This window comes from Acomys minous, assembly GCF_964271855.1.
Source record: "Acomys minous genome assembly, chromosome: 16".
NCBI lineage: Eukaryota > Metazoa > Chordata > Mammalia > Rodentia > Muridae > Acomys > Acomys minous.
This window is the reverse complement of record NC_140498.1, coordinates 47,620,666-47,635,122: the sequence shown is the minus strand read 5'-3', so window position 1 is coordinate 47,635,122 and position 14,457 is coordinate 47,620,666. Positions and strand designations below refer to the sequence as shown.

The 14,457-nt window shown below is 46.3% G+C and overlaps 1 protein-coding gene across 3 annotated transcripts in view; it reads left to right on the top strand.

The window, feature by feature from the left end:
- GRIN2A (glutamate ionotropic receptor NMDA type subunit 2A) overlaps nucleotides 1-14,457 on the top strand; it is a 409,098-nt gene that overhangs the window by 217,569 nt on the left and 177,072 nt on the right. For all 3 annotated transcript variants that reach the window (XM_084762469.1, XM_084762471.1, XM_084762470.1), the window contains one exon: nucleotides 5,932-6,524. In XM_084762469.1, the coding sequence (XP_084618595.1) occupies nucleotides 5,932-6,524 (593 nt within the window). The remainder of the gene's footprint in view (nucleotides 1-5,931; nucleotides 6,525-14,457) is intronic.

The window sequence follows — 14,457 nt, the reverse complement described above, 5'->3', positions numbered from 1 at the left end:
CTGATCCCCTGGGAAAATCTCTGTGTCTCATATTTGCTGAATGCTTGGTATCTGACCAGCACGGCGTTGGGTAGTTTGGTATGCGGTGGGGGTGGGGTCACCTAATTCTTACAGCCGAATGGCAAGGAGACAGCATTGACAATGATAAAGTAAAGGAGCAGATCATTTGGCCTCTTGGTAGAATCTCTGCCCATCTGTGTCTGTGCATAATATATATATTTGTCTACTATCTGAACATATTTGCATGCGGGAGTGGGAGGACACACAAGATTCAATGTGTACGGACTCAGAGGGCAATATCAGGTCTTAACCTTTGCCTTCCCATCTTATTAGAGAGGGATATCCCACTGCCCTCCAATGCTACACCAGGCTAGCCAGCCCTCAGATCCCAGGGATCCTCCTGCCCACTTCATCTCCCAGCTCCCAGGAGATGGTCACCAACGTCTGCTACTGTGCTTGGGTTTATGTGGGTTCCTGGGATTTCAACTTCATTCTCACACTTGCATGGCAAGCAGTTTATAGCCTGAGCCATCTCCCCAGCCCCTTTAATTAGTTTTATACCTACACCTATTATGCAGATGAGGAAAGTAAGGCTTAGAAAGCTTGAATGATGTTTCCAAAGGTGTACGACTAAGTTTGTAATTGGGCTGTCTGACCCCAGAAGGTTCACTGTGGGCTACCCATCAGGGTAGGGTAGGAATAGGAGTGTGGCAGTCAGCTTTCTGTTCTTGTGACCAAATACCAGAGAGAAAGCGGGTGAGGAGGGACGGTTAACTTGGGTTCATGGTTTGGGGCTTTTAAGCCTTTGATTACTTGCCTCAAGTGTTTCTGGGCCTGGGTTCAGGCAGAAAGAATATATAACAGGGAGCACGGGAGGAATAAAGCTTCTCTTCTTCTTCTGGCATACAGGAAGCAAAAGGAGGGAGAGAGAGAGAGAGAGAGAGAGAGAGAGAGACAGAGAGAGACAGAGAGAGACAGAGAGAGACAGAGAGAGACAGAGAGAGACAGAGACAGAGACAGAGACAGAGACAGAGACAGAGACAGAGACAGAGACAGAGACAGAGAGAAGAGAGAGGCATGGACCAGAGACAAAATATGCCCTTCAAGGGAATGTTCCCAGTTGACTTGCTTCCTACAGTTAGGCCCCTCCTCTTGTTTCTAGCACTTTCTGACAACCCAATTTATGAACTGCTCATGGGTAAGTCCACCCATTAAGTCAGAGCGCTGAGCGTCCAGTCATCCACTGAGGGCCCTGACTCTGAACACTACTGCGTTTTATAATAAGCCTTTAGTGCACAAGCTTTGGCCCTAACACCCTAACAAAAATGGAGGATCAGACAGAAGCTTGTGCTCACATGTCTAAGATCAGAAGAGGAAATGTGGTACAAGGCCAGCGTTCCGCACATACCTTCCAGGGATGGCCTGAGCTGCGCTGGCTCTGGGCTGGTGAACTGCGGTCTGCGAGATTATCTTTCTCCATGAAGTCTGTGGTGCAGGCACATCTGCTTTTATCTAGGGAGAACAAGACAAGACTGCATCAGTACAGCGCTCTGCTGTGCGTGGAGCAGCTCACAGATGCTCTGGCAATGTTACAATTCACTGTACACGGAACCTCCAGGGTCCCAAATCCCAGCCACATGTAGCATGTAGGTCTCCACTTCTTCGTCCATGTTAGTTATTCTAAAATGTGGATATGGGGGTTGTCTCCAAGACCTATTTTTTTTTTATTTAAGCATTTCACACATGTATGCCATGTGTACTACTTACTCTCACCCCACCTTTCTGTCCTCTTTCTCACCTTCCCCACTTCCCGTGGTCCTGTCTATTCATTTTGTTTTGATTCACTAGCGTCATCTTAGTGATAATGGGTTTAGACTCTGGATGCCTCAATAAAGGGCACACAACTAAAGACAGCGATGTTTCCTCCCCTAGATTCTACCAATAGACAGGCGTTCTGAGGTGAATGATAGGGCCCTATGAGCTCCTCCCCTTTCCTTGACTTGTTGATAGGGTCAGTCGTGTATGGGTGCAGAGCAGGTAACTCTAGCAGTGATAATAACAGTAGTGAATTAATGACTTCAGGGGCTGCACCAAGAGCAGAGAACGGCATTTTGCAGCCCTTCACCCCTCCTCTATACCTTCTCTGGAATGTTCCCTGAGCTTATAGAAGGTGACATGAGTGACTTGTTTACAACTGGACAACAGCCATCAAAGACTCTAGAGCCTTCCTTGGCATCGTACTGAGCACTTTCTCCGTTCCTCGCGTGTGCTCGCAGGACGATGTCAAGCTGTCCTCTGCAGTCACAGCGTGGCTCTTCTGTCAGCCTTCTCAGATGCTTCGCTGCTCAGAGGGAATTAATGCATTTCTTCGGTAATTCAGTTTGTGACACTTTGGTCCCATCTCAAGAGGCACCCAACAGTGTCGGGGCTGAATATTGTACTTGCTTTTAGACTTCTGTGCCATCTGTTAGATTCTGTATTGTCCTTTTCGGGTACTTGGTGACGTTCTAAGACAGCTTATGAGGCATATACATTTTCTGCGTTCCTCCTCCTATCAATAAGGTGAACACTAAAATGTTTTTAAGCTGGAGTGATATCTCAGTTACTGAAGAGCTTATCTAGCAAGCACCAAGACCTGATTTCAGTCTCCTAGTACCTAAAAGAGGAAAAGATATGGTAGTACATGCCTGTAATCCCATTAGTATGGAGGGAGACACAGGTGGACCGCCGGGGTTCACTGGCTAGCATACTTCTTCTATACGTCAGGTCCCAGATAAATAAGAGACCCTGTCCAAAAAAGTAAAACAAGGGGTCAGCAAAAGGCCTCAGGCGTACAGGCATTTGCTTTCAAGCTCATGACTTGTGCTTTATCCCTGGTGTCCACATGGTAGAAGGAGAGAACCGAATGCCATCAGTTGTCCTCTGAGCTCCACACAGACACTATGGTCTCACTCACCCACTCACCCATTACAAATAGAAAAACTAGAAAAAATATGGCAGCACCTGAGCAATGATACCCAAGTTTGTCCTCTGGCCTCCACATGCATGTACACACAAATGGCTGTATATGTACAAATGTGTACATGCCAACTAATAGGTATCCAGTCAGGCCTTTAGTTGGAGGAGTGATTTCTTGGACTAGGTAGATATGGATGGTGATGCTAAAGGTCTTGTTTTGGACGTGATACCAGGGTCCACAAAGCACACAGCCTCCAACACTGAGTTATCATCCCCTTTCAGCATTCTGGGTAACTCAAGGACATCTTTCTGGGTCCTCATTCCATACTCACCTACTTGTGTATGTCCTTGTCCTCCACTCACGGATGTGTCATGGGCCGAGCCTACTGCCAGCTGTGGGGACAGAGTGATGAGGACAACAGCTTCTTTGCCCTTGAAGAGTTCCCAGTCTCGTTGAGATGTGATTGAAAAAAAAAAAAGATTCATCAATTCAAGAATATTGGATTTCTCCAAATGCTACAGCAGGGAAAAAGATAATTCCCCAAGTCTTTAAATCCATTACCCATTTTAATTGATTTAATTAGGTAAAATTCATAGAATTGTATTATTGGAAGGAGCCCAGGAACCATTTATTTCTTCTCATTTCTTCTCTCTGTGTTCAGGCCACGCTGCACTGAAGGAATCCACCAAACCTGTCTTTCCAGAAAGAGCAGGGTTTCCAAGAACTATAGTTCATTGGCCACCGAGATAAGAAAATGAGATGAAAAAAAAACTGACATGCATAGCTACAAAATATTGCTCTGAAAGATATGACTGGAACTACAGAATCGCTACACACGTGCGTGCGTGCGTGCGTGCGCGCGCGCGCGCGCGCGCGCGCACACACACACACACACACACACACACACACACACACACACGAGTGTGTACACAATGGAGCCCCTGTAAGCTACACTGCTGAACTGAGGTGGTATTGAACACTTAGAAAATGAAGAGTGCTTTGGCAATCCTTTCAGTTCCAGGAGAAATCCATACCCTAGCCTTGCTCAGATCCTGGTTTGTGGTAACACAGAGGCATATCTTTTGTTGAGCTGGCATTTTCTTTGGGTTCATATGGGTGGGCTCATGTGTGTGCAAGTGTGCATGTGTACACACACACATTTAAAGGTCAGAAGAAAACCTTAGCATGGTACTCCAGGAGCCATTTACCTTGACTTTTTAAGAGGCCAAATAGATTGAGTTGGGTGGCCAGCGCAGGGATTTCCCCGTCTCCATCTCCCTGGCACTGGGATGCCAGGTGCCTGCCACATGCTCAGCTTTGTTTTTAAAACTCGTATTCTGGTTCTCATGCGTGCAGGGTAAGCACTTTGCCAGCTCAGCTGTCATCTCAGTGCCCTGAGTTGTCACTATATATACATATGCATCCACCATGTCCTCCTTTAAAATGATTCCAAGAGGGCCGTGGCTGCAGACAGAAGGGAGACCGGAGTGTGGTGTCCTCAGGACCTGCCTAGGCTTGGACACTTGCTTCCTGCATGACCACTTTGATCCTCGGTTTCCCTTCCAATAATACCAACTTCATAGGACCACTCTGAGGACTTGATGAGTCGAAGAGTGTCTGGGGGGGGGGTTGTAAATTTTACAACACTATAATAACCTGCTTGGCCAAGTAGAACTTTGTTTGCATAATCATATATTTGTTCAGATTGTTGGGATCATAGAGGACCCTTTGCCTAATAAAAGTTACTGGGACTTTATCAGAATAGCACCTAAGTCTTTGGATATAGTCTCCCAAGATTCTCCACAGAATTTCATCCGTTTAACTACATCTACCAGAATGCCTCTAAACCGCACTTCACGACATGCTCACCTGCGTCCCTATTCCTTGCCTTAATTCTTCCATGTTTCCACAGATATTTGTCTTCAGTTCACAAAAACTGCTCTTTCCCAAGTTCTCCTTACACCTATGACAGCAGAGACCCTGCCATGGCCGTCCCAGGGATCTTGACTTCCCAAGGTCTAAAGCCACATAGCAAAGTGTTCTGCAAATGTTTGCCAATTGAACCCGTAGATGGTCACATAGATTACCGTCCATATTGTAATACTCGAGAGGCGTAAGTTGAAGCTACAGATGCATTACTTGCATTGGCTCCTGTAAACCCAGAAACCAAGCGGCCTGTTTAGCTGGTGGTCGAGTCCAAGAGCTCCACTTGTGCCCTTGTGGACCTTCCTCTACTTCCAGATGCTCCTTTGTCTCAGACGACTTCATTTTCAGGTCATGACCCTGAGGGCTAGAGCAAATTGGTGTTATGCTATTGGAACTATGTGGTCAGAAAGGGTTGGGGAGAAGGAATATTAAAAAAAGATGATAGTAAATGATGAACGAACAAAACAGTAGATAGTCTCCCTTGTACTGGCCATGGGCCTCTGAGCATGAGTCCTTTTAAGTCTACATTTTCTGTGCCTGCTCTAGAGCTTGGCACATCTCAGAGATGTTTATTTACTTATTTATTTTCATCATTTGAGTGTAGGTATGTGTACACGTGTGTTCATGTGTGTAGATGCATGTTTATGCATGTGGAAACTAGAGGGCAGCCTTAGGTATTGTTCTTCAAGGAACGGTCTACTTTTTTAAACAGTCTTTTACTGGCTTGTAACTTGCCAGTAAATCAAATATAGGCATGGGTGGTTGGCCAGTGAGCTCCAGGGCTCCTCCTGTCTCTCTTACTAAATGTGGTTTCGGGGGGGGGGGGGGGGGAATCAAACATAGGTTTTCATGACTGCACGACAAACACTTTACCAACTGAGTCATGTCCCCAGCCCAGCTCTTCAGAAGTGTTTCTGAATGAGTTGATGTTTTCCCGCTTCTTAGAAAGGGCATCTCTAAGTCTACAAAGACAGATGACTGCATAGCAGCTGCCTCCTGCCTGCCTCACTCACCCACTGCTTTTCTGTTTTCTTGTCTGTTGGCAGGATCCGACGTCCACTTTCTTCCAGTTTGGGGCATCCATCCAGCAGCAAGCCACCGTCATGCTTAGGATCATGCAGGATTATGACTGGCACGTCTTCTCTCTGGTGACCACCATCTTCCCTGGCTACAGAGACTTCATCAGCTTCATCAAGACCACAGTGGACAACAGCTTTGTGGGCTGGGACATGCAGAACGTGATCACACTGGACACCTCCTTTGAGGATGCCAAGACCCAGGTCCAGCTGAAGAAGATTCATTCCTCCGTCATCTTACTCTATTGTTCCAAAGATGAAGCCGTCCTCATCCTGAGTGAGGCTCGCTCCCTCGGCCTCACCGGCTATGACTTCTTCTGGATTGTCCCCAGCTTGGTCTCTGGGAACACAGAGCTCATCCCCAAAGAGTTTCCATCAGGACTCATTTCGGTGTCCTATGACGACTGGGATTACAGTCTGGAGGCGAGAGTGAGAGACGGTCTTGGGATCCTAACCACTGCTGCGTCTTCTATGCTGGAGAAATTCTCCTACATTCCTGAGGCCAAGGCCAGCTGCTATGGGCAGGCAGAGAAGCCGGAAACCCCTCTTCACACCCTGCACCAGTAAGAGAAAGCTCTTTGGTTATTTATGAATGGTTGGGTTCACAGTCCTTGATGAAGTACAGACTTAGGGGTTTTCTTCTGTCTCTTTACCTTTCTTCCTGTTCTATACAAAATCTTCCAAAATCTTCTATCATCCATCTATCTGCTCATCTGTCTGCTCATCTATCTATCTATCTATCTATCTATCTATCTATCTATCTATCTATCTATCATCATCATCATCTATCTATTATCTATCATCTATCTATCTATCTATCTATCTATCTATCTATCTATCCATTTATCTATCACCTTCTATTTACATGTCAGGTAAATTCCTGGCAGCATTCACACCACATTCTTCCATATTTGTTTACTTATTCACTCATTCAATTTTATTCCAGATTTTTTTTTCCATTAGAGGTTCACCTGCAGTAATAACCATTGCTCCTGACTCTTTTTGTCTGTGTGCAATTGCTTGTCTAGGGTTGGTTCTAAGAAGTGCGGTGTGGGGGGTCAGAGATGTTGGCATAAATAGCCATTCATGTTCTAGAAAGCAGTAGCACCAGCTTACATCCACACCAACGGTTGTGGAATCATCAGCTTCCCACATCCTCAGCAGGGCCTGGTTTGGGAAAATTGCCCACACTGAGGTTCCTGGTTCCTGACTGAGTCTCAATTTCTTTTCTTCTTGTATCCCAAGTATCTTTGTAGGTTGTTGAAGATCTCGACAAGCATCGCTTTTAAAACCACATTCCATTCTCCCATATGGCTGTGGCGTAATTAATTTGACTGTCCCATCATGGTGGGCATTTAAGTTATGCTTTGTGTTTCTGGGAGGAATCATTGATCTTTGGGGCCCGTCATTAGGGCTCAGCTGCTAAGATGTAGAATTATTATTCAGATACCCATTCTGCATGCTCGATGATGCAATCTGTGCTTCATTCCTCACATACTGTGCAGTGTGGCACTGCGATTAAAGACTGGGCTTGGGAGTAGTGCTGCCAATGTTCAAATCCTGTCTTCTTCACATTCTATAAGATGTGAGCAATCATTTTATTTTTATGGGTCTCAAGTGCTTGATCATAAATTGGTAATAACGACCCCTGTTCTAGGTTGGTCAAATACACCATGTATTGAGATTTCTGGAAAGGCTTGCTGATACAGGTTCTGGGATTTCTGGGGTCCATTCTATGGGAACCAAAGTTCTGGAGAGGTTGTCATGAGTGTGAAAAGAGGGGATATGACATGTGTGAAGTGATGCTTCTTATGTACTGATGCCAACTGACCCTTCAATAACCATCAGAGTTATCAATGAAGTGTGACTCCATTAGAGATTGTGCTCAGCAAAGCTTATTTGCCTGCAGGGCACAGGCACTCTATAACATCTGTGGAAGACTGTGAGTTTGAATCTGCTGCCTTCCAGAGTTTATGTCTAAAACAGAACTGGTGTGTGTGTGTCTGTGTCTGTGTATGTGTGTCTGTGTGTGTGTGTTAGTATGCACATGCCATGGCCTGGGTATAGGGAGTCAGAGCACATGGCAGCTGTCAGTCAATATTTTCTATTGCATCTTCATTATTTTCCAACTAGCTGGCCCAAAGCGTGTTTCCACAGTCCTAGCTCCACTGTCCATCTTTCCTGTCCCCGTGACTGTGACTAAGATCCTCACAATGTATGCTACTTTCATGTGGGTTCTGCAAAATTGAATGCAAGTGCTTAGAATTGTGAGATAAATTCCCTACCCACTGAGCCATCTTCCCACCCCAAGATGTATCTCTTCCCAACTAATGTACACCTAAAAAAAAAAAAAAAGGACTATTGAATTAAATCAAGCCCCTTTGACAATGTCCCACACCCATCCTATGTAGCCTACTTAGGCATTTTCAGCATCCTAAATAATTGTTCAAATATCAGAAGAGAATTCAGATAATTTAGTGTGAAACACGGAAGCTTCTTAGGAAGCCAGGCTTGCTGGCAGCCCTAAGACAAGGGCGGGGCTAATGAATTCACACACACTTTAATAAGCTGTGCCCTGCAGCTGGCAGATTTAGAAATCTATTATTTTGTGGGAAACATAACTCAATTGTGAGGCAATTGAAATGTAATACATATAGGAAAAGGAATTTTAGAGGGCTAATTGCCAAGATGTTCAGATTCCCTTTCCAGGGACCACCCTGTGTTCCATTCTTCAAGGAGAGAAAAGGAACAAACCGGAAGGCTGGGAAATGCCACTGTGCAGGCTTTAAGTTAGAACTCATCAGCTTTGCAAATGGCAGTTCCACCCCAGAAAAGCAACACACCAAGCAGAGTTGTTTGGTGCCCACTGCCCCAGGAATGACGTGTCTTCCTGTCCACACTGGGTGGTGGCGCACACCCAGCTGTGAGGTTGAGTGCTGGCTCATAGTGGCCCCATCAACTCTTTCCTTGCCACATTCCTCTTCCCTCACGTGCACCCCAGCAAGTAAAGGGTGGGGTCCTGCTGGACTGCCCTTGGCTGGGAGCTGGAGATACCCCAGAGAAACTAACTAAGAAGAATAGAGGGTGCTGCACCCTTCTGACACCCAGCCCTCATGACTCACACCTGGCAGACCTTGTGCTGGTTCCTGGAATATGCAGCAAAGTTCAGATGTGATTTCTGTCACCAAAGACCATATAGTCTGGTGAAAATGGGAGAAATTTGCCTCAAAACAAACTCTGGGCATAAAAGTTCTCTCCCCCCCTCCCCCCCGCGTGTGTGTGTATGTGTGTGTGTGTGTGTGTGTGTGTGTGTGTGTGTGTGTGCATGTGTGTGTGTGTGCAGGTTTGTGTGTGTGTTTGTGTGTATGTGTGTGTGTGTTTGTGTGTATGTGTGTGTGTGTACATGTTTGTGTGTGTGTTTGTGTGTATGTGTGTGTGTGTGTTTGTGTGTATGTGTGTGTGTGTTTGTGTGTGTATGTGTGTGTGTTTGTGTGTGTATGTGTGTGTGTGTTTGTGTGTGTGTATGTGTGTGTGTGTGTGTGTGTGTGTACCATTGTGCACGCATGTGCAGGTCAGGAGACAGCATTCTGGCAATTGGTTCTCATTTTTTTCCACTGACTTGTCTTGCTGGTTCAATAATCCTGTCTTTTTTTTTTAATCCTGAAAAAGACAGTGACTTGGAGAGAATATGATAATACAACCAGCCCATTACACACCACAGAGAATGAGGTGTGTCATGTTTGTTTGAAGACTTTAAAACAATCAGTCCGTGAGTGACAGCGTAGAAGTCCTGGTGGCGCCCCCTTCACTCTTGCAAGGGAAGGGAAATCGCTACAGTGAGTTCATCGCGTATACCACCTGCGTGTGTGCTGATGTATTTTCACTATAGATGCCCGTGCCACCACATGCCCAGTCCACAGTTCTGTTCAATGCGTTGTAGAGACACCTAATGTATTCCAATCTCTTTGGCTTTAACCTTGTAGTTTTTTTCAAGATCACCATGAAGATGATGGAGTCCCCCGTTGTTTATCTCAGTGGCTGTTTTTCTCTTCTGCCACACCCATGCTTCACCTTTTTAGTTAACCACCCCCAGTTGATGGGAAGGGCAGGAGCTGGGCATCTGAAGGCAGTGAGCAGATGAGGCTGACCCAGGTACATGAGCCTGCTCAGTGGGATTTAAGTCTCTTGAGTCAGAGCTCCCTCACCCCAGCATTTAAAAAAAAAAAACGATTCTTACATTTTCAGCTGGATAAAGTCTTCATTTGCAAATCATCCTGAGAGCTGAGAGCTTTCCTTACTTCTACTGTGTAGAAGGGAAGTTGTGGGCAGCTTCAGCTGAATTCCCTCCTGGTTCTCAGGATGACTCATCAAGAGCAACTTCAACCAACTGAGAGCTCCTTGGGGCTCTCCAGGCATGTGACTCTATGCCCCCCGATTCACTGATTGCGATCTTAGAGTTCCTGCAGTTAGGGTTTTGGAGTGATGCAATGCGGCCCACGGTGTGCAAGGGGCAGTGTTCAGGGTATGCAGTGCTCTTGAGCTTACCATAGACCTGTTTCTGCCCTTGTAACTTCAAATGGTGGGGTGTAGACAAAGGGGGCATTTTCCTTTATATTTTAACATTCCTGGGTTTATAGAAGACACTCTGAAAAGAGCAGTCAGCATTTTCCAAAGTTCAAAAATAGCTCAGCCACGTTATGCAACCTCTTCCTTGCTACTGCAAAGTTATTAAACATCTGCTCCTTCACCAAGCACAGAGCACAGCACACGTAACCCCCAGAACTATGAAGGCAAGCCATGACCTGGTTTGCTGGTGTGTATCTTAGGCTGTTCATCTCAGTTCTGGGCCTAGGCTCTGTCCCATTCAAGAGCGGCCAGGGAGGCAGCACAGTTAGGGATGCACTCCCTGGAGTTGGGCTGCTGTGGCTTGAAGCCGTGACGTATGCAGCTCCAGATCTAAAGCTCTGGGAGAGCCTCTCAACTCCTCTGTGTCTGCTTTGTTAGATGTCAAATGTAGATAAGGAAGGTGCGTGTCTGTTTAGCCAGTGCCTGATACGTGGACAAGCAGGTTACGGATCCTGTACAAGTTGAGCAGCCCTAGTCTGAAAATACAGTCTCAAATACTCTAAAATCCGAAGCTTGGAGTGCAGATATGATGCCACACATGGAAAATTCCATGCTGAATTTTTTTGAGGTCACTGAAAGGCAACAGTTGTTTTCAGGCTCTGTGTTTAAGGAACATAAGTAGGGCTAGGGCTGGGGCTATACCTCAGTTGGTAGAGCCCTTGCTTAGTTTGTATAAAGTCTGGGTTTCAATCTCCAGTTTAGCAACCCATTGCGTAGTGGTGGTGAACACCTTTAATTGCAGCACTTGGGAGGAAGAGGCAAGGGAATCAGGAGTCCAAGGTCATATTTGGTTACATAGTTAGTTTGAGGCCAGCCCGGGTTACTCTGTACAGAGATGGATAGATAGATAGATAGATGATAGATAGATAGATAGATAGATAGATAGATAGACGGACAGACAGACAGACACAGAGAGACAGACAGATACAGAAAAAGAGAAAGAGAGAGACAGAGAGAGAGACAGACAGAGATAGAGAGACAGACAGAGACACAGAGAGACACACAGAGAGACAGAGAGATAGAGACAAAGAGAGAAGGAAGGAAGGAAGGAAGGAAGGAAGGAAGGAAGAGATGACTCCAGTATTTAGAACTTGAGTTTCATGCCTGAGATATTAAATTATGTCTATACAAATGTTCCCAAATCTGAAGAACTCCGAAATCCACAGTCCTTCCAGACCTAAGCATTCCTGCGTAGAGATTCTCCGTCTGTACTGATGACACACAAAGGAGTAAAATTGTGCACAAAGCAGATGAATCTGCTTACCACAGCCCACAAAACTGTTGTTTGTTCACACTACCCAAAACAGTCAGAGCCTTTGGTGTGCTAGCACCAGCTCTCTGGAGGTGGAGAGAGCCAGGGACCATCACACATCTCAGGCCGGCCAGGGAGGATTGCTTTTGCTTTTGTCTTCTGTAAGCTACTGGGAAGCGGAACAAGGCATAGTCCAATTGGCTAGAGCAGAGACACAGGAGGGAAAGAGGTGCTCCCATAGTGAGCACAGCAGAGGCACCAGAGGGAAAGGGGTGCTCCCATAGTGAGCTCAGCAGAGGCACCAGAGGGAAAGGGGTGCTCCCATGGTGAGCACAGCAAAGGTACAGGAGGGGAAGGAGTGCTCTCATAGTGAGCACAGCAGAGGTACAGGAGGGAAAGGGGTGCTTCCCATGGTGAGCACAGCAGAAGCACCAGAGGGAAAGGGGTGCTCCCATAGTGAGCTCAGCAGAGGCACCAGAGGGAAAGGGGTGCTCCCATAGTGAGCATAGCAGAGGTATAGGAGGGAAAGGGGTGCTCCCATAGTGAGCATAGCCTTTCATGAAGACAGCAGGAGCCAATGACACATTGCCCTGGGATCAGTATTCAAGCCTCTTTTGGATAGTTGGGTTTTGTTGCTGTTGTTGTTGTTTTTTAATGTTATCCCATAGGTGACTAACACACTGCCTCTTAACCCCTGTGCTGTCTCTCAGTTCATACGTGTGGGCCCAGATGAAGTCCCTGCTACATTTTGGATTGTGGTTCTGTGGTTATACAGACTGGAGAGTCACATTGCTGCTGTGAGTGTATACATGTGTGTCTATTTGTGCACAGATGTCTATGTGTATGTGTGGCTACTCTTCCAAATTGGAAGGGGACGCCTTTTAGATTTAGGGAAACAAAAGTCATTAAAAGGAGACTGAGTGATTTCCAGACCAAACCTTCTTGTCACAGATTTACTTCAGGAGAAGTGTGACTGGTGGGGAAAGAATCTGAGGTGTGGTATGTGTGTAGCAGGCTTGACTTCAAATTTATTGTAATTTATACTAGTTATGCTGCAGTCTCTGTACAAAGCAGGGGAGAGAGACACAGCTGCCTGCCTCATATTCACTTTTTTGGGATTTAGTTTTTCTTTTCATATTGTGCCTGTGTCTGTGTCTGTGTGTATGCCCACATGAGTGCAGGTGCCTGTGGAGGCCAGAAGATGGCACCAGATCCCCTAGAGCTGGATTCATAAGCTATTATGAGCTGTCTGATATGGGTACTGGGAACTGAGCTTGGGCCCTGAGCACGAACAAGAAGCACCTTTAATGACTGAATTATCTTTCCAGCCTCCAATTTTATTTGTTAATGATTGCCCTACAACATATGTTCTGTGGCTACTGTCTTAGTTGCGGGAGTGGATTGAAGAATTCACTGCATTAGAAACACTCAGGCAGATCTCTAGCACAAAGGAGTGGAGAAACACCCTCTCCTGGTTTTATAGATTAGTACTGGAAAGAACCTTATCTGACATTCCACCATCTTTTTTATCAACTACCTGACCCTGAAGTCAGGCCTCTCTGCTTTAAGCAGCAGCACTGCAAGTTTCTCTGACAAGAAAGGGAAAGAGAGGCAGGGCGGCTTGTCTACAAGGAAGTAAACCCCAAGTTTAATCGTTGTCCAGGCAGCATTGACATTCCCCGTCAATGTGCCCCAAGGAAGCAGAGGAAAGAAAGGCTTCAGGTTTAATGGCCCACTGAGAGACTGCACTAAACCTGCTTGGTGTCCTTTTATTTGATAATCAGAGCTCTCGCTGTTGGTTTCTTTTAAAATGCCAATAAAAGAGCCTGCTCCGTTAATTCTCCTAGCTTGACTGCAGTCAAGCTTCCCTGGGCGAGTGTGATAACTCTTTGCAAATATTTATCAGTGGGATCAGCATTTCCTGCACAAACATTTCTGGCAATGTGCTAGCCACTCCAGAGAGCAAGATATCCCCGGGGGCCTGTGCTATGTTTCTGGTGCTGGGGACCCTCAGCTCAGGAATGGGGAAAGTGGCCCAGAGTAAGTTAGCAAAGGACAGATGTACTGAGGGAACACAGGGCAGCAAAGGATTCTGCTCCAGGCTCTGACTGAAGAACGTGGATCTAAACAGGGCTAGCCCTGTGGGCTTGTCTCTCCTGAGGAACTGGCTTAATTTCTTCGTCTCCTTTAACTGCAAACATGTATAACACAAACCAAAGCATCTGTGAGAGATGGTGGTGACAAATGACATGCATGTGAACTCCGCAGCCGAGCACCCAGCATACAGTTGGTGCCTTGCGGGACACGCTTCATGACCTTGCCTTCCTACTGTGTCTTGCTGGACCCAGGAGGGGTGGGTGGGTTGAGTGCTCTGGGTATCTTCCCACGAGCTTAGTCAGCAGCCTTGCCTCCCTCGGCACTCAGGCTGTTTGTGCCATCCTTCCTGGAACCCAGCCTTCTCTCTTCTGGCTGGAAGTCAAAAGCACCGTATGCCAACCCTGCAACGCCAGTCAATCATTTCCAATTGGCATCCAGTGAATAGCTGGACAAATGGTAGAAACTTGACGTTGGCAACTCAGCAGCAGCAGCAGCGGCAGCAGCAGCAGCAGCTGGCTGTG